Raw genomic sequence first — 21,029 nt, forward strand, 5'->3', positions numbered from 1 at the left:
GCCCCACTAAGCCCAAACCAGATGGGATGGAGTATTACTGCAGAATGCTGTGGTAGCCATGCTAGTTAAGTGTGCCTTGAATTATAAATAAATCACAGACAGTGTCAACAGCAAAGAACCCCCACACCATCACACCTCCTCCTCCATGCTTTACGGTGGGAAATACACATGTGGAGATCATCCGTTCACCCACACCGTGTCTCACAAAGACATGACGGTTGGGACCAAAAATCTCCAATTTGGACTCCAGACCAAAGGACACATTTCTACCAGTCTAATGTCCATTGCTCATGCTCAAGCAAGTCTCTTCTTCTTATTGGTGTCCTTTAGTAGTGGTTTCTTTGTAGCAATTAATCCATGAAGGCCTGATTTACACAGTCTCCTCTGAACAGTTGATGTTGAGATGTGTACGTTACTTGAACTCTGTGAAGCATTTATTTGGGCTGCAATTTCTGAGGCTGGTAACTCTAATGAACTTATCCTCTGCAGCAGAGGCAACTCTGGGTCTTCCTTTCATGTGGCGTTCCTCATGAGAGCCAGTTTCATCATAGTGCTTGATGGTTTTTGCGACTGCACTTGAAGAAACTTTCAAAGTTCTTGAAATGTTCCGTATTGACTGACCTTCATGTCTTAAAGTAATGATGAACTGTCATTTCTCTTTGCTTATTTGAGCTGGTCTTGCCATAATATGGACTTGTTTTTTTACCAAATGGGGCTATCTTCTGTATACCCCCCTACCTTGTCACAACACAACTGATTGTCTCAAACGCATTAAGAAGGAAATTCCACAAATTAACTTTTAACAAGGCACACCTGTTAATTTAAATGCATTCCAGGTGACTACCTCATGAAGCTGGTTAAGAGAATGCCAAGAGTGTGCAAAGCTGTCATCAAGGCAATGGGTAGCTATTTGAAGAATCTCCCTTTTTTGGTTACTACATGATTCCATGTGTTATTTCATAGTTTGGATTTCTTCACTACAATTCTACAATGTAGAAATAGTAAAAAGAAAAGAAAAACTAGTAGGTGTTCTAAAACTGTACATTTTAGGTCAATTTCTTAATCAACAGTTTTAATGGATTTGTCAGGGCTGCACAATAATCAGATGTAGATCAGAATCCTGTGTGACTAGATTCAGTAATATCAGCCTGTGGCCATGGTGTGTACTCAACACTGTGGTGCGGCTTGCATATGGAGAGGTGTCGTCTTTCTTTAAACTGCTCTTGAGAATCCCTCACCAAGGTGACTTGCCTGACCTCACTCTCAAGTAATAATCTCTACACTAATTACGCCAGTCAGGAACCCATGTCCTTGACCAATTTCTTGTCAGTGAATATCTCTCTACGACCTCCTGCCCCTTAAAATCACAGCCGCGAAATGGAGGCACCAGCGGAAAATGGACACATAAATGAGCACAGGGAATGTTCTCCTCTCCACGAAAGGGGCTGAAATCCTGTGCATACTGTTTTGCTATCAATCTGTTCAGGTTGAAAAAGCTGCTGCTCCGAGCAAATGCCATTTGTTCATTTTATGCAGTTTCCAAGGTAACCAGAACAAAATGTTTTGTTCAGTGTATAATTTGAATACCGCAATACATAGGAGCATAAAGCCGATTTGAGCTCACATTTGCAGTTAAAACAAACCAATAGATGAAAATATGTATTTTCATCATTCGCATAGGTTTGAAGGTAAATCTAAAGAAAATAAGATACTACAGTATAAAGAGGATCATTTGATTAAAAATATGTCACTGTTAATCATATCAATGTGAGGGATATGAAGTTCAGGTGTTATTCATATGTATGTAAAATATGCCTTCAAATAGGCAAGTACTGTATGTGAAATAAATATTAAGTGTTCTCTTCAGAAAGTGTAAAATCATCATTTGAATTAGAAATACCTACTCTAATCTTCTAATGATCAATCACTGATAGGCATCATTAGAGAGGATCCTCATATAGATTATAATGACATCATGGTCATTATACCAGACTCATAGTTTCAGCATGCCTACTTTGTTCTCCAATTATTCTCTTCAAATGATATCACAATGATCAAGGAATGTGTCATGTCAACTATATTTCACAACTGCATTTGTTCCAGGACTCCATGAGAAGAGACAGAATAGGGTTAGAAGAACTTGTATGTAAAACAATAAGAACAGCAACACTGATCAAAGTTGAACTACGGCGGTACAAGTGTACTATCACCATTACGATAATGTTCTACGGTAATCTGTTTTTGTCCATCTTCTGCACCTGTACATACTTATGCCCAATGACCTTACAAATAGCTTTCGAATAGGCCCTATGTAGAATTGACATAATAAAATACAGCTGTTGTGAGGAAACCTTACAGTAGCTCCTATAAATCATTATTTTCCAATGACACTGCCATTTCTGATTGTGTTGTTGCCCGAATCTCACAACRGCTTGTTTTCCCCCGATATCAGTATTGGACATCACAGCCAAGAAAATATTGGTTTTTGTCCCAGATTTCTCTTATCTGGGCATCCCTAGTAACCATGAATCTTTGACAAGTAATAAAGCAATATGGAAATGTAGGAAATTACTCTTACCTTATCAAATGTCTTATCAAATTAGAAATGAGTCTATAATAATTTCAAGACCTATAATGTGTATTGTGAAAGGTAAACATTCAACCAGTGGTTTAGATGGGACCTGGAATAACCTCCTTAAATCTCCATAGTGGTATTCCATGTCTTCCTGAAGCAGACCAGACCCTGTGACATTTTCATGATGAACCATCAAGAGACAGTGATGACATACTGCACAATGTCTCCAGTGAATAAGGTAGATAACAATGTAGACTGCAATGGAAAACGGAGTAAAAACATCTCCACTCAAACCATTCATAATTCTTTGAGTTTTGACCTTGATTACATTGTTTCCCCTGCAACACTKATTTCTTATTCTCATTTCCTAACGATAGATGTGTTTAGCGTGGATGAAATAGAGGTGTGATTGTGTTATTTTCTACAGAGAAAAAGTCCATTCAAACATAATTATACAACCCCTCCGCCATACCCATACCCATCCCACCCACCAAACCCCAACACAGCCCTAAGGTGTTAAAAAGCTCCTATGTGTGACTGACTAGGAAACAATTGATGGAATAACTGAATTACCTCTAATTTACATTTTTTGCAGCAATATACAACCCGAGTCTACCTTCCACATTAGCATGCAATATTTCCATAGTCACTGCAGCAGCAGAGCAAAGTTTTCATACATTTACCAGGGGATATGTGGATACGGGAACATGAGATTATAAAATTCATTCTGCTAGCTGCAAAGTCATGATAAGCTGCAATGTCTTATCATGCATACAATCAGTTATCCAGTCACACTGCATTTACCTGTTTCCCCCTGCAACCTCTCTGCCATTTTGACTTCATAACTGACCATAACCTGTGTGCAGGGAAAACTGATTAACCTGGAATGTCAAAACTGGAACTTGGGAGTTTATCAATAACTCAAAAATGGAACAGGCATTTACATAATAAATGCCCCCATTGCAGTTACCAATTAAAATGAATTGTTATTTCAATTCAATTACTATTTAACAATCTCACTTTGACTGGTTAAACTTGTTTGTGGTTCGTGGTGTTATGCCGTACCTCCAGTGGGCTCGTCCACTGTTTTCCGCTTGGCTCTGTGGCTGTTGTAGTTGAGTCTCATCTCCTGGCCGTAATCGGGCAGGGTCTCTCGGGATGTGTAGGATTTGCAAAGGTTCCTACCATCCTCGCTTTCGTCTGAGGAGCTGGTGTATGCAAGCTCCATCTCATTCCGGGCCTTGGATAATGACTGGTAAGGCTTACAATCCATCTGCTCCATGACTGGCAACACTGAACCAAGCTCATTCAGTCATGGGATCCACAATGCAAGACCAATCTGGAGGAAGAATGAGAGTGGAGACAGAGTACAGATTTAGAACAATTAATATACCTCACACATGGATAATGTTGTGTCTCAGTATTGTGAGAAAAAATATATCACTCAAGTAAAAAGTAATTATTTGGATATTAGTGTCCTTAATCAACATGTTCCTGTTCTAAGGGATTGCTGCTGGGTGGTGTGGTAGAAGATTGAGTTGCTTTAAGAGACACAGGGGAGGAGGAGCCGTTGTAGGAACAGATTGAGAGATAACTTTAATTTTCAACAGAATCTGATGGACTGCTATCAAATACGATGACATAAATCATGTGGTGAACAATGTAGTTCTTGCATCCTGAGCAATGTCTTCTTACACACTACTTAAAGTGCCAATATAGAACTTTTTGAGCGACCTGACTAAATTCACAGAAATGATTATAGATCTATCATTCTAGTTGAAAGCAAGTCTAAGAAGTGATATATCTGTTCTATGTGCGCTATTTCTATGCTTCCCATGCTTACGTTTTGTTTTCGCATCTTTTACTTTCGGTTTTATACACCAGCTTCAAACAGCCAAAACAACAATATTTTGTTTATGGAAGAAATATTTCCCAGCGGTTTAGATGAAACAATGATTGTCTACACTATACTAGCTTATTTTGTTACATAAACTGAAATTAGCCAAACTATTACAGTTTTAGCAACCAGGAAATGGCGGAGTGATTTCTGCATAGTGCAACTTTAATATAGCAGGGTTTGAATTCTCAATCGTATCCTAACATCACATCCTGATACCTGGCACTATTTTTAGAATCAGTATTTATCATTAGCATTATCCAGTAGTAATATAACAGTAGCACAGTGATGAATACTGTTATTTCGCATCTGTGTTCTAGTGCAGTTCATCACAGCACAGTAGTGTTTTGCTGTGTAGTGTAAAGCACATTGGTAACCTTGACATGAACCCGTCTGTTCTGCCCTGAGCTCTGCTTGGGCTGACATTTCTATCATTGCCGCCTGACGGCCACTAAACCTTGGCCTTGACCCAAACACTCGCCCCGTGAAGCAGAGAGTATTGTCTTCACCCCACTGTCCTTCTATCCTCTTGGGAACAGACGGGGAAAAACTTCCCATATTACAAATTTCAGCAAGAAATCAGAAGAGGCTTCTGACAATGTTTGCACTCTGACATTTGTAATCTTTAACAGCATTCAAGACAAATATGACAATCAAATGCTCATTAGGCTGTGCCATCTTTACCCGGCTTGTGGTAAAAGGTTATTAATTGCAAGTTCAGTACATATCTTGCTTGACTAATTGGCAGTTGAAAGCATTTTAATGGGCCATTTGTATTCTGTGCTGTGGCCAGCCCCCTGGCCGGACAAGGCTGTTCTTCTGTGCATGCAGAGGTAATTACTCAGGGTAGGTGTGGCTGGAAAATGATGAGTGGGGAGTCAACACCACCAGTTGAAAAAAGGCTGTTTTTTTGTGAGGTTACTGTATAGACTATAAGGCAGTTCAGTTCAGGGCTTTAGACACACCTGCCCACCTCTCTGTGTTTGTTTTATCCAGTTGTGGGAGTGTTTGCATTGTTTATCAGAAACGCTCATGTTTATGCAAATGATGCCTTTATTTTCATAAACACGTTCATTTGTGGTCATTGTTTGTCTTTTTGAGCAATAGTATTGCCATTAAAGTGTATAGTCAAAAAGTGTACAATTAGAATGAACCTGTTTGAAAGGTGTAAGGGGGATACCTAGTCAGTTGTACAACTGAATGCCTTCAACTGAAATGTGTCTTCTGCATTTAACCCAACCCCTCTGAATCAGAGAGGTGCGGGGGCTGCCATAATCAACATCCATATCTTCAGCGCCCGGGGAACAGTGGGTTAACTGCCTTGCTCAGGGGCAGAATGACAGATCTTTACCTTGACAGCTCAGGGATTTGAATCAGCAACCTTTTGGTTACAGGCCCAGTGCTCTAACCACTAGGCTACCTGCCGAATGGTTTACGTCAGGTCCTTTAAGCATGTTTGTGGTTAGATTATGGTTTACAGCAACGGTAAAAAAAAGTTGCATGTTTTAATCATGTCAGGGAGAATTTTTGCATTTTAGCTAGCACCAGCCCTTACTCTTTTCCTAACCTAAAATTAATTATCCTAACCTGCTACGTTTATTCTCCTAACCTGCTACGTTTATTCTCCTAATCTGCTGCGTAAATTCTCCTAATCTGCTATGAAACGTCACTTCTATCCGTAGCTGTATACCATCTAGTCAAAACCCTTTAGCATGCCTGTTCTCACTTTTCCTCATTAAGGATTAAGGTAGAGCTTTTTGTCTTGGTAACATGGTGTGACTAGCTATGCCATAATATTTAGATGCTTGAGTTTATGGGCATTTTGCCTGTTTGAGGCTATTTTCTCATTTGTCCATTTGTGGTAATATTGCTATTGGCAGTTCCAGTAATGATACATTTTTTTGTTAAGTATTTTTGTCATTAACTATTTTCATAATTTCTTAAAAATACATATCTGATTCAGTCTTCTACCAGTTCTACCACTCCTACCACCTATTTTTTCACCTGATCCTCCGACTCTACTGCTGCAGCTCCACACCAACTAAATAGGCTACCCTGTTCTCTATCATGAGGTGAGAGACAGTTAATGGACTCATTGTGTACACCAACTGGTCGATCGCGATCAACCGGTTGATTTCCAAGAATATTCCTGGTTGATCACCAAACATTTCTGTAAAAAACAACAACGATAAAGCCTTACGTTCCTATTTTATTTTATTTGTTTCATGCTGTTGGCGGTAGGTGCACTTCATTCTGCAGCCCTAGCACCAGGAAGGCAAAGTGTTTCCATTTTAAACCATTTCATGTGTCTGGAGGTAGAACTCCACCTACCCGAAAGGCCCAGAGAGCAAATCAAGTGCACCTATAGGCCTACTGCAGTCATTCAGATAGCTCAGATCACAGTGTCTGCACAGTTTACTCGATCCATAGACTGTAAAAATAAACAGTACAGTTGATACTGTGAGATTTAAAAACCTTTAAAACCATGACTAGAGAGAGACTACAGCAAAGAGCTACTGTTTTTATTAGTAATTTCGTAATTAAGTTGTTATTTAGCACTGCCAACACTGTGTTCAACACTTCTATAAGCCATAAAATACCAAAGTGTACCGATAAGCTTGTGTTGTTATTATTAGCGGCTTGTGTCTTTATTAATAACGAGGAATATTTTCCTTTCTCTGGTCATAGGAGTAACAACATGGATTGGTGCATGAGGCAGAAATGCAGTGCGACTTGTTTCGCCATCAGCTGGAAGATTGTGTCCTCCTTTCTCAGGGACGGGGAGTCGGGTGAGAGGCAGCCTCACCGATGCTCCCTCCCTCCCTCCCTCCCTTCAGACTGGCCATCAGTCCAGCAACAAACAAAAGTAATACAACAAATGATCTATTACCAGTGTGATCATATACTGTACCTATTTTCTTTTAAATATAATTTCTAAATCGTCTGAGAAGAACAACACTGACAGGGCAAATCAAGCATAGCAATTCAAGTAGGCCTATAGCCTACTGCACAAACCTTATTGCTACAAAACCTTTTTTAATTGTTTAATGTTGCATAGTCTTATGTAAGAAACTTTTTTTTTGGAGGTAGATCTCGACTTGCATTGTGACTCAGAAAAGGTTGGTGAACACTGGTGCACACAAATGGCTTACAAGAGGTACTCAGATTTTTTTAGAACCTTTATTTAACTAGGCAAGTCAGTTAAGAACAAATTCTTATTTCCAATGACGGCCTACCCCGGCCAAACCCTATGGGACTCCCAATCGCGGCCAGATGTGATACAGTCCGGATTTGAACCAGAGACTGTAATGACACCGCTTGCATGGAGATGCAGTGCTTTAGACCGCTGCGCCACTCGGGCGCCCCAAAACCACTTCCTCTGATCAAAAACAAATAAGTGGTGGCTACCGCATGCATATACAATAATTTATTTGTGTACCTTCTTTAACTTAGATATGGAACTGTTTATTCTTACGAAAGAAACTTAGCGGATACAGTAATATAGCTACAACCAACATGTGCCGAATATGCAGACAAAAATCACAAGAACATCTTCATAGTGAGATTGAAAGAGTTCTCGATATGATCAATAATACAAAAAATMTACATATCATAGTTGAATGTATTAAATGACTCTTGGTGAAAAAGGAACAATAATAGCAGACGGACTTAATCCAGTGCAAAGTTCATAAGGCACAACAAATCCAATCAAAAAGGTTGATATTAACTTATTTTTCACACTCAAAAATCAATATTACTCTGTAAATGTCATTCAAATCAGCAGAAATAGAAAATATACATTTCCCCATCTCTGAAAGGGCACATGCATAATGTAGCACCGGGAATATGTAACATTTTATCTTTCTTCTAAGCAACTTGCAATTTAACTACGCATTCCTAAAATAACATTGTGTTAATATTACACAACCCTTGCATTTTATGAATGTGAATCATGTTCCATTTGGGAGACAATCAGTCTTATTTCTCTCACAGGAAATATCCCTTTTCTTCCTAATGTTCCATAATGATATTAGGTGATAGTTGCACCATGATTGCAAACTATACCATTTGTCTGCTTGGTTAAGACTGCTTACCTCTCTGGTGCTTAGCAAAATATTTTTTGAATGCAGAGGTTTAATGGGAGCACATTGGGGCTAAGGCAGTGTCTTCTGATGAGCACCAAGTAGCTTTTAATGAGATMATTACGGTTTTTGGAAATAAACCGCCAAGTGGACACACAAATCATTCAGAGTAAGACCAGCCTGCACAACACACAGTCATTTGCTCATTATCCATGGGCTTTAACAGGATGAATGTTGCTGTACATCTATTTGTGGTCCATAACCTTAGAATGCAAAAGCCAGTACCATTCCGGAACACTCTTAACATTCCAAAGCTCCATGACAAAAGAATCAGTACCACTGTAGAGAGAACGAGAGTAGAATAGGCATACTGTTACGAGAGAAAAAAAATGAAAAACATTTGATTTCTTGTCTTTTCCGTACAAATACAATATCCTGTCTTGGTGTCGTACACTACAGTATTAAGTCCATTAATCAAAGGCTGTTTGGTTGTTTGGTGTCAGTTTGTCATGCACCATGATGCTGACTGCGCCATCCTGGGACTCGGCAGGGTAAAGTGCTTGGTGTTAATTGGGTAGCTAGGTGGGGAGATACAATATTCAGATGAAAGTCCCCCGTCGAGTCTGGGAAAGTCTGGCTGGTCGGTCCAGCATGGGCAGACCAGCCACAAACTTCATTACAGTGCTACAGGCATGCCGTAGGCACTCCTTGCCTCAATCTCTGTCATAGAGATTCTCTGAAGTTATTCCTCTTCTTCCAACTGAGAGAGATCTGTCATTGTCATTGCTCTATACAGTATGCATCTGGTGGTGAGTGTTTTCTACCCTACTGTATTTTCACCCCAGCTCATTCATTCCCTCACATAAGCACTGTTCCTAGGTCAGGGTTAGTATGTACCCAAAGGGATTGGCTTGAGCGCCTCGAGCACGCAAACCTATCACTTAGAATGTATGATGTAACTGATTCTTGTGTGAACTGAAGATGTCTTCATAGACATACATAAAAATACATGTATGTCTACATCACCAAAGAACTATCATGGTCCAAACATACCAAGACAGTCGTGAAAAGGGCACAACAAAACCTTTTCCCCCTCAGGAAACTGAAAAGACTTGGTATGGGTCCCCAGATCCTCAAAAGGTTCTACAGTTGCACCATCGAGAGCATCCTGACCGGTTGCATCACCACCTGGTATGGCAACTGCTCGGCATCTGACCGTAAGGCACTACAGAGGATAGTGTGAACTGCCCAGTACATTACTGGTGCCAAGCTTCCTGCCATCCAGGACCTGTACAATAGGCGGTGTCAGAGGAAAGCCCAAAAAATTGTCAGAGACTCCAGTCACCCAAGTTATAGACTGTTTTCTCTGCTACCGCACGGCAAGCGGTACAAGAGCGCCAAGTCTAGGACCAAAAGGCTCCTCAACAGCTTCTACCCCCAAGCCATAAGACTGCTGAACAATTAATAAAATCGCACCGGACAATTTACATTGGCCCCCCCCCCCCTCCTTTTGTACACTGCTGCTACTCGCTGTTTATTATTTATGCATAGTCATTCACCCCCAAAATACATGTAAATATTACCTCAACTAACCTGTAACTGACTCGGTACCGTGCCCCTGTATATAGCCTCATTATTGTTATTGTTATTGTGTTACTTTCTATTATTTTTTATTTTAGTCTACTTGGTAAATATTTTCTTAACTCTTCTTGAGCTGCACTGTTGGTTAAGGGCTTGTAAGTAAGAAGTGAACAGTAACCACCACACTAGAGGCAGATCAGCTGCAAACTGTAGAAACACCTAAAACATTACTACTTTAATTAAAACATTTCAAAAGAGGTGCATAAGGTTTTTGATTTGAACATTTCCTTCCAGTTTATGCAACACAGTAGAATACCTAAGGATGTGCATCTTTCCTTTCAAGACGATTATATATGTATCTAGATACATGTGCTCGATACGATACAGGAACGATACGCCTTAGTTTGATTCAGTGCATTTCAGTTTGATTAGCGAAATAATCGATGTGATTCGTTTCGATGCGATACAATACAATTCAATGGACTACATTTGCTGCATAAACACATTGATTTTCCATCATAAACTAAAATCTGCTGCTGATGGAGCTCATGAGCTGGGCCTCTCAAGCTGGATCTGTCTAAGCTTCTGTGTTGTGTGTGTGTGTGTGTGTGTGTGTGTGGTGTGTGGTGTGTGTGTGTGTGTGTGTGTGTTGTGTGTGTGTGTGTGTGTGTGTGTGGTGTGTGTGTGTGTGTTGTGTGGTGTGTGTGTGTGTGTGTGTGTGTGTGTGTGTGTGTGTGTGTGTGTAAATGATGTACATACCATTCAAAAGTTTGGGTCACTTACAAATGTCCTTGTTTTTTTAAAGAAAAGCTATTTTTTGTCCATTAAAATCACATCAAATTGATCAGAAATACAGTGTAGACATTGTTGTTGTAAATTACGATTGTACTGTAGCTGGAAACGGCTGATTTTTTATGGAATATCTACATAGGCGTACAGAGGCCCATTATCAGCAACATCATCTGTGTTCCAATGTCACGTTGTGTTAGCTAATCCAAGTTTATCATTTTAAAAGGCTAATTGATCATTAGAAACCCCTTTTGCAATTATGTTAGCACAGCTGAAAACTGTTGTACTGATTAATGGAAAAATATAACTGGCCTTCTTTAGACTAGTTGAGTATCTGGAGCATCAGCATTTGTGGGTTCGATTACAGGCTCAAAATGGCCAGAAACAAATAACTTTCTTCTGAAACTCGTCAGTCTATTCTTGTTCTGAGAAATGAAGGCTATTCCATGTGAGAAATTGGCAAGAAACTGAAGATCTCGTACAATGCTGTGAACTACTRGCTTCACAGAACAGTGCAAACTGGCTCTAACCAGAATAGAAAGAGGAGTGGGAGGCCCTGGTGCACAACTGAACAAGAGGACAAGTACATTCGAGTGTCTAGTTTGAGAAACAGACGCATCATAAGTCCTCAACTGGCAGCTTCACTAAACACCAGTCTCAACGTCAACAGTGAAAAGGCGACTCCGGGATGCTGGCCTTAGATTATATTTTGATTGTTCAGGATCATCATCAGCAATAGGTTTGGTAGTTTTGCTTTAAACAATCAGTGTAAATATGCTCATTTTTAGATATACATGGTAAAGTTGATCATTGCATAATGAGGACAGCAAACACTTTCGCGAAGCGCACTGCATGGCGAGACGAGAGGAAAAAACAACATTTTCAACAGCGCATAGATAACAATAACCTAGCAAATTACATAGGTTGTCACGCAACTAATAAAGTCTTATATCACGCAAGCCATTTTAGCATTTAAATGCTAAAGGTGCTGCGCAGACGTGAAAAATCAGGAACAGGCCACCTACCTCACAATGGTCAGCGTGCGAAGCTGGGCACAGAGCACATTTTGACTAGGCTACTGATATTGTCTGGGGTGGTTCGACATGCAGAATTACTTGTAAATCAATGACTGTCAACACTGTTACAGTTGAAGTCGGAAGATTACATACAAGTTTGATAGGCTAATTGACATAATTTGAGTCAATTGGAGGTGTACCTGTGGATGTATTTCAAGGCCTACCTTCAAACTCAGTGCCTCTTTGCTTGACATCATGGGAAAATCAAAAGAAATCAGCCAAGACCTCAGAAAAAAATTGTAGACCTCCACAAGTCTGGTTCATCCTTGGGAGCAATTTCCAAACGCCTGAAGGTACCACGTTCATCTGTACAAACAATAGTACGCAAGTTTTAAACACCATGGGACACGCAGCGTCATACCGCTCAGGAAGGAGACGCATTCTGTCTCCTAGAGATGAATGTACTTTGGTACAAAAAAGTGCAAATCAATTCCAGAACAACAGCAAAGGACCTTGTGAATGATGCTGTAAGAAACCGGTACAAAAGCATCTATATCCACAGTAAAACGAGTCCTATATCGACATAACCTGAAAGGCCCCTCAGCAAGGAATGGGCCAAAATTCACCCAAAACTATTGTGGGAAAAGCTTGTGAAGGCTACCCGAAACGTTTGACCCAAGTTAAACAATTTAAAGAGATGCTACCAATACTAATTGAATGTATGTAAACTTCTGACCCACTGGGGAATGTGATGAAAGAAATTGACATTTCACATTCTTAAAATAAAGTGGTGATCCTAACTGACCTAAGACAGGGAATTTTTACTAGGATTAAATGTCAGGAATTGTGAAAAACTGAGTTTACATGTATTTGGGTGAGGTGTAAACTTCCGACTTCAACTGTACATGCAGTTCAACACTGAAGGAGAGGATGCATCAGTTGTCACAAAATATGAGATTTTTTGGGGGAAGGTAGAAAGAATCTAATACGAGCAAAACATTTATATTTATATGTTGGGTTTTGGGGTCCGCAGACCGATGCACTTGTATCTTAAACATTTGGGGACCGATGCGTATCAGTGAATCCTTACATCCCTATAGAATACATTAAAAAAACACTTCTCTGCAAGTTATTTATTTATCTTAATAGGATGACCAAATATCCACCCATTGCCCGCTGTCATACTTCAAGTTAATGATCCAAGATCAACAGTTAGATTTTCTCCCCCAGCTCAGTGATGAGAGAAATATCAGCAGAGTAATATCATTTTTCAGAATGTACCTCCAGCAGGTGACAGACAGGTCCAGAATTAACTACACTACAGGCTTTATGGCTAGCTACCTCCATCCCTCCATCCCACTTTAACATGCCCCACATAGATCCACTCTCCTGGGGAAGCACTAAGCTGGCATGACCCACCTATCCATCCGCCTCCCCCAAGCCAGAGACACTTAGTGACGGCAGACAGCAAAATGAACTTAAAAAGCAATGATTTTTATTTAAAAGATGAATAATATAAGACTGACAATTCACACAAAAATAGGTCCTCCACAGTGTATCTGTGTTACTGGCAGTAATCCCACCAAAATGTGAACCATTTCAATTATTCATAGATATTATGAAATGTCGTATCCTGTAGCTTCGTGGAGTCATATGACAACTGAATACACTTACTGTAATAGTGGGCCTTGGTAAGACTAGCTGCACACGCACAGAAAACAGAAGACAAGGAAAAAGGATAAAATCCTTAAAAGCAGGGCTCTGACTGAAATGGCAATGAGGTTCAGACTAAACTCTATTCCCCTGTGCCTCTTAATAGAAATTACTGATTTAACGACTCACACACGTTCATAGAGCTTGGCATTGACCACAGAGAAGGATCCTGACTAATGTGATCATCTATACTTCTTGACCTCCCCAAGGGAGAACAAATGCATTTGTATACACTGCATACTGTTTAGATGACAAAGCCAGTAAAACAACAGTGAATAGCATTATGCTCCCTTTAGTAAGCCTTGGTAAAAACCTCTACAAACAATCGAGGATAGGCTTCCTCCCCAGTCATAACCTACTGGTCAACAAAATGTAGAAAGAGGCAGACCATCCCCCTGTTGTTGAAGTGTTGGCCAAACATAACCCCTTATATCAGACTTCTTATTTTAGTGCTCAGATATACAACAATGCCTTACAGGGGAAACTGTATCCCTGGGCTTCCATCCTCTTAACTCATAGATGTACAGGTAATTGCCAAAATAAAGGGAACACCAATATAAAGTGTCTTAATAGGGCATTGGGCCACCACAAGCCAGATCAGCTTCAATGCACCTTGGCATAGATTCTACAAGTGTCTGAAACTCTATAGGTCGTTATATATTAAATGTCACAATACGGTGCAGAGCGTTCGATTTGGCTGCAAAGAGATCACAAGCTCCACTAAAACCCAGTGGTAGAAAAAGTACCCAATTGTCATACTTGAGTAAAAGTAAAGATACCTTAATAGTAACTCAAGAAAAAGTCACCTAATACAATTCTACTTGAGTAAAAGTCTAAAAGTATTTGGTTTTAAATATACTTAACTATCAAAAGTAAATGTAATTACTAAAATATACTGTTGAAGTCGGAAGTTTACATACACCTTAGCCAAATACATTTAAACTCAATTTTTCACAATTCCTGACATTTAATCCTAGTAAAAAAWMCCCTGTCTTAGGTCAGTTAGGATCACCACTTTATTTTAAGAATGTGAAATGTCAGAACAATAGAAGAGAGAATGATTTATTTCAGCTTTTATTTCTTTCATCACATTCCCAGTGGGTCAGAAGTTCACATACAATCAATTAGTATTTGATAGCATTGCCTTTAAATTGTTTAACTTGGGTCAAACGTTTCGGGTAGCCTTCCACAAGCGTCCCACAATAAGTTGGGTGAATTTTGGCCCCTTCCTCCTGACAGAGCTGGTGTAACTGAGTCAGGTTTGTAGCCCTCCTTGCTCACACACACTTTTCAGTTCTGCCCAAAAATGTTCTATAGGATTGAGGTCAGGGCTTTGTGATGGCCACTCCAATACCTTGACTTTGTTGTCCTTAAGCCATTTTGCCACAACTTTGGAAGTATGCTTGGGGTCATTGTCCATTTGGAAGACCCATTTGCGACCAAGCTTTAACTTCCTGACTGATGTCTTGAGATGTTGCTTCAATATATCCACATAATTTTCCTACCTCATGATGACATCTATTTTGTGAAGTGCGCCAGTCCCTCCTACAGAAAAGCACCCCCACAACATGATGCTGCCACCCCCGTGCTTCACGGTTGGGATGGTGTTCTTTGGCTTGCAAGCTTCCCCTTTTTCCTCCAAACATAACAATGGTCCTTTTTTATGTTGGCTTTGGAGCAGTGGCTTCTTCCTTGCTGAGTGGCCTTTCAGGTTACGTCGATGTAGGACTAGTTTTACTGTGGATATAGATACTTTTGTACCTGTTTCCTCCAGCATCTTCACAAGGTCCTTTGCTGTTGTTCTGGGATTGATTTGCACTTTTCGCACCAAAGTACGTCTCCTTCCTGAGCGGTATGACTGCTATGTGGTCCCATGGTGTTTATACTTGCGTACTATTGTTTGTACAGATGAACGTGGTACCTTCAGGCGTTTGGAAATTGCTCCCAAGGATGAACCAGACTTGTGGAGGTCTACAATTTTTAACTGAGGTCTTGGCTGATTTCTTTTGATTTTCCCATGATGTCAAGGAAAGAGGAACTGAATTTGAAGGTAGGCCTTGAAATACATCCACAGGTACACCTCCAATTGACTCAAATTATGTCAATTAGCCTATCAGAAGCTTCTAAAGCCATGACATATTTTCTGGAATTTTCCATGCTGTTTAAAGGCACAGACAACTTAGTGTATGTAAACTTCTGACCCACTGGAATTATGATACAGTGAATTATAAGTGAAATAATCTGTCTGTAAACAATTGTTGGAAAAATGACTTGTGTCGTGCACAAAGTAGATGTCCTAACCGACTTGCCAAAACTATAGTTTATTAACAATATATTTGTGGAGTGGTTGAAAAATTATTTTTAATGACTCCAACCTAAGTGTATGTAAACTTCCGACTTCAACTGTACTTAAGTATCAAAAGTAAAAGTATAAATAATTTCAAATTACTTATATTAAGCTAACCACATGTCACCATTTTCTTGTTTAAAAAAAATATATACGGATAGCCAGAGGCACGCTCAGACATAATTTACAAACGATGTGTTCAGTGAGTCTGCCAGATCAGAGGCAGTAGGGATGACCAGGYATGTTCTCTTGATAAGTCTGTGAATTAGACAATTTTTCTGTTCAGCTTATTATTCAAAAGAGAGTACTTTTGGGTGTCAGGGAAAATACATGGAGTAAAACGTACATAATTTTCTTTAGGAATGTAGTGAAGTAAAAGTAGTCAAAAATAAAAAAAATTGTAAAGTACAGATACCCCAAAAAACTACTWAAGTAGTACTTTCAATTATTTTTACTTAYGTACTTTACACCACTACTAAAATCATTGACAAGTATGTTCCGTTTTCAAGGGATTGTTAAATAAATGTTATAATTATTTGATTTTAATATCACCTCTTGAAGAGTATAGTCAGAACAAGCTACACATTTCCAATTATTCCACATGTACCTCTATCATCAGGGTTATACAGCAAGTAAGTTAACTGCATGTTTTTCATGATCAGTAATTTCAGATACGTGAGGGTCATGTTAGCCTATTCATTTGGCATGTAGCTAACTAGCTAAGCAAACAACATGTGTCATTTCGTTTGCTTTATCTATGATTAAGCTTTTTGGAAAGAGCTTGACATTGGCAAGTCCTCGTACTGGTAAAGTTGTCAGTCAGACTTCCGTCATCACCACTATAGATGGCAAGCAAATCAAACAATATTTGGATATAACGTTAGCCATCGAGTTTATCCCTGAAAGTTAGCTGGTTAACTAGCTATAATGGACTGTCCAGCATTTTTATACAAGACCCTAAGCATGATGGGATGTTAATTGCTTAATTAACTTAGGAACCACACCTGTGTGGAAGAACCTGCTTTCAATATACTTCGTATCTGCCATTTTGTCAGGCCTGCTCCTGCTCTCCCTGTCTGGCGCCCGAGGGAGCCAGGCTGCCCTTCATTACGCACACCTGTCACCACCATTAGGCGCATCAGCGCTCACTGGACTAACCTGGACTCCTTCACTTTGTTGATTGCCTTCCTTATTTCTGTCTGCTCCTCAGTTTGTTCCCTGTGTCAGCATTGATGTTGTTATTTTCCCCCTGTCCAGATGCTGTTCCTGTTCTGTTTCATGTCCGTGTTTCATTAAATATTCACTCCATGTACATGCTTCTCATCTCCATTGTCGATCCTCATAGAATGCTGACACCACTATATGAAGCATCAGGGAGGTTTTTGTTTTGTTGGTGATGTCGGGTCCGGGTGCTGCCGCCGATGGAACTGGGGGTGCCTCAACTGGGTCGTCGGGCTTTCACGCCTTAGTTGGCTCGAGAGGTTTCCTTGCCCCGGTTGGGTCGGCAAGCTCCCATCCCACGTCATACCTCAGCCTGCTCATCAGGCTCCCATCCCACGTCATACCTCAGCCTGCTCGTTGGGCTCCCATCCCACGTCATACCTCAGCCTGCTCATCAGGCTCCCATCCCACGTCATACCTCAGCCTGCTCGTTGGGCTCCTACGCCTCAGCCGGCTCATCAGGCACCCATCCCACGTCATACCTCAGCCTGCTCGTTGGGCTCCTACGCCTCAGCCGGCTCATCAGGCACCCATTCCACATCATGCCTCAGCTGATTCATCGGGCTCCCAAGCCTCAGCCGGCTCCCCAAACTCCCACGCCTCAGCCAGCTCGCCAGGCTCCCAAACCGTTGCCGGCTCGTCGGGCTTCTACGCTCCAGCCAGCTTGTCCAGCGCCCATGCCTCGGCCGGCCGTCAGGCTCGCCCAGGTGGGACGCCGAGTGGAGTACTGTCACGCCTGCTCCCGCTCTCCCTCTCTGGCACTCGAGGGTGCCAGGCTACCCTTCATTATGCACATCTGTCACCATCATTACGTGCATCAGCGCTCACTGGTCTCACCTGGACTGCTTCACTTTGTTGATTGTCTTCCCTATTTCTGTCTGCTCCTCAGTTTGTTCCCTGTGTCAGCATTGATATAGTTATTTTTCACCTGTCCAGACGCTGTTCCTGTTCTGTTTCATGTCCGTGTTTGATTAAATGTTCACTCCCTGTACCTGCTTCTCGTCTCCAGCGTTGATCCTCACACATTTACTCAAGTATTTCCATTATTTTTGCAGTTATCTGTATCTGGAAAGCCACCTGAGGAGCATATATTCTGAGCATACTCTGGTCAGTTCCAAACATCCTTTAAAAGGATCACACTACAGGATATACATGTCGGCAAAGAAAATCCCCTGGCAATGACACAAACATACATTCACACACATTCAGTTGRTTGCCAACGCACATACGTGCATACGCACACATGCACACACACACACTGAAGCAGTAAATAACAGTAAATGTAAAAGCCAAGCTTGGGGTCAACTAAGAATACCTCTTTGCTCTTGGCAATTTTCCATGGTGCTGAAGAGCAAGTGCCTCAACATTAATCTTTTTAACTTGCAACAAGGAGTAGAATTTGTATGTAATATCATGCAAAGGATATGACATTTACATTACATTTACATTTACATTTAAGTCATTTAGCAGACGCTCTTATCCAGAGCGACTTACAAATTGACAGTGGGGCCAGAGAGCAAAACATAGCCTCTGGGAATGAGGAGAGGAAATGTCAACTACCTGTATATTGTTTTCCATGCTTGCTGTTAGAAAGTGGTACTCACATTTTAAACAAATCTGTCAAGAAGCCATAGTATGTTATCACATTTTGGGACTATTCAAATAATGCACAACATCATCTAGGTTTTGAAACAAATACTCACATTTTAACTTATACATTTTTCTCTGGTTCAAAATATTTGCAAGTATTTCCTTAGGCATTGTGTATTTCCTTTGGCTCAGTGTTATAATGCCAACTTTACCAAAATGCTGCCTGGTAGCTATCTATTTCTCCAATTAGTTCACTATTTTGCATTTCAGAATCAAAGTGATGAAATAAACAGCTGTGGTTTCAGTGTTCCCATAAATACTCTAATTGCAACTATAAGGTCAACCCATTAGATTACATTATATTAGGAGCATTACACACTCTACAGAGGCGGTGTTATTTACAAAATGTAGACTGGCCAAGCCATGTCCTAACAAGGAATGTTGTGGTTCCTCTCTTTCCTGTCTCTTTTTCACAATACTTTCCCTCTGGTTTCCCAGGTTGTGTAGATCTGCTCATGCTGGCCCCTCTGCGTCAAGCCCATTTGGTGGCTTGATGTTTCTCTTTGATATGAGACCTGAAAGCCTGCCCTTCACTAAAAATGAAAGACGAATCTTTGAACATTTGAACGTTTTTTAATAGATAGCCCCAGGTTGGCTCGGTTCTCTATGATGCACCATGTCATCTGTCTGTGGTGATTTATCTACACTGACATGAATACATTTTAAAGCATGAGTTTTCTGTTTTTAATTTGATGTTTCATTTTGCATGTTATGGAATACATATCATTTCTGACATGTGTCAAGACAAATATTACAAAAGCCATGTGATACAGAAGCACAATGATGCTAAATAGCTTAGTCCCACTTGGCTGACATGGTCTACATTGAGTGTGAGTAGGCAGTAATACTATGTGATATTAACAACATACTCCAAATCATGTTTTGCTCTCATTCCTTGACTGATTGGATGATGTGTTCTAGGTGGAGTTTCAGGAAGACATTTTGGATTATTCATTATAAAGCAAACCTGTTCTGTTCACATGACCCCAAAAGCGAGACTGTCAAATACCTTCATAATGCTTGCCAGTGTTCTTGATTTACAGTACACACCCCTCTTTGGATAACAGCACCAGCAACATCACTGCCTCCCCAAGAATGCTATAGCATACCTATAGGTCCACGACTGCCTTCCACAAAACCAATTACTACTCACTGACAGCGTGTTCCAAAGAGGGAAACCTTCCCTTGTTAGCCAGGATGATCAAAGTTTTTTCCCAATGATTTTGGACACACGGTAAAGAACCTACAGGCCACTGAGTCATTACCATAATTCAAAGTCTTTAATCTTCTCTTAACGGTGCACATCAAAGTAGTTTTCAGCCTCAGCCTCTAGTAAAGTGCCAACATGACAAGGAGCAATATGACAGATTCTCTCAAACTCACTCTGTTGTTTAGCTATTTATTTGTCTATTTTAAACAGACCCAAAATAACAAGGGCTGTCACTTAGGGATCTACAATAATCAATGATGATTAAAGAGAATTACCCACCTCATTGGTGACCACTGAGTGCAATTATGTCAAATCTACCAGGAACATCATATAACACCCATGCAGTGTGCTGGAGGTATGCACCTGAGGAAAATCACATTTAGATTCACATTGGTACTCTTGATTTTACTGAAAGTAAACCTAGGAGATAGGCCTACTACAAGTCCCACAGAGAGCATTGGTTTTGTAGTGGGCACCTCTGTATGTGTCTCTGGCATTGCATCAACTACCCCACAATTACATCAATATATCTCCTGTTTCCCATTTGTTAATGGAAACAACACAATAATAACAAATACACAAATGCTTATGAATTCCAGAAGTATATATACAATAACTAGGGGTTAGTGTATTTTATACAATTTAATAACATTAATAAACAACAAGTTATACAAAACGTTTTGCCTGTTAAAGGTAGTTTCCAGCCCCATGACTTACAACATAGTTGTCCCAAAATGTTGTCATCAGGGATGGGCAACTCCAGTCCTCGGGGGTCGAAGTAGTGTCACATTTTTTCTGTATCCCTAGCAAACACAGCTGACTAAACTAATTGCATTCTAAACTGAAGATTATGATTAGTTGCTTATTGGACTCAGGTGTGTTAGCTGGGGCTGGGACAAAAGTGTGACACCAATCAGGCCCCTGAGGACTGGAGTTGCCCATCCCTGG

The 21,029-nt window shown here is 40.4% G+C and overlaps 1 protein-coding gene across 1 annotated transcript in view; it reads right to left on the reverse strand.

The window, feature by feature from the left end:
• The window catches only part of tenm1 (teneurin transmembrane protein 1), a 249,339-nt gene that overhangs the window by 210,177 nt on the left and 18,133 nt on the right, over positions 1–21,029 (reverse strand). The window contains 1 exon segment of the mRNA XM_070449465.1: positions 3,641–3,914. Coding sequence (XP_070305566.1) covers positions 3,641–3,857 — 217 coding nt within the window. The 5' untranslated portion in view covers positions 3,858–3,914.

This window comes from Salvelinus sp. IW2-2015, linkage group LG20, assembly GCF_002910315.2.
Source record: "Salvelinus sp. IW2-2015 linkage group LG20, ASM291031v2, whole genome shotgun sequence".
Lineage (NCBI taxonomy): Eukaryota > Metazoa > Chordata > Actinopteri > Salmoniformes > Salmonidae > Salvelinus > Salvelinus sp. IW2-2015.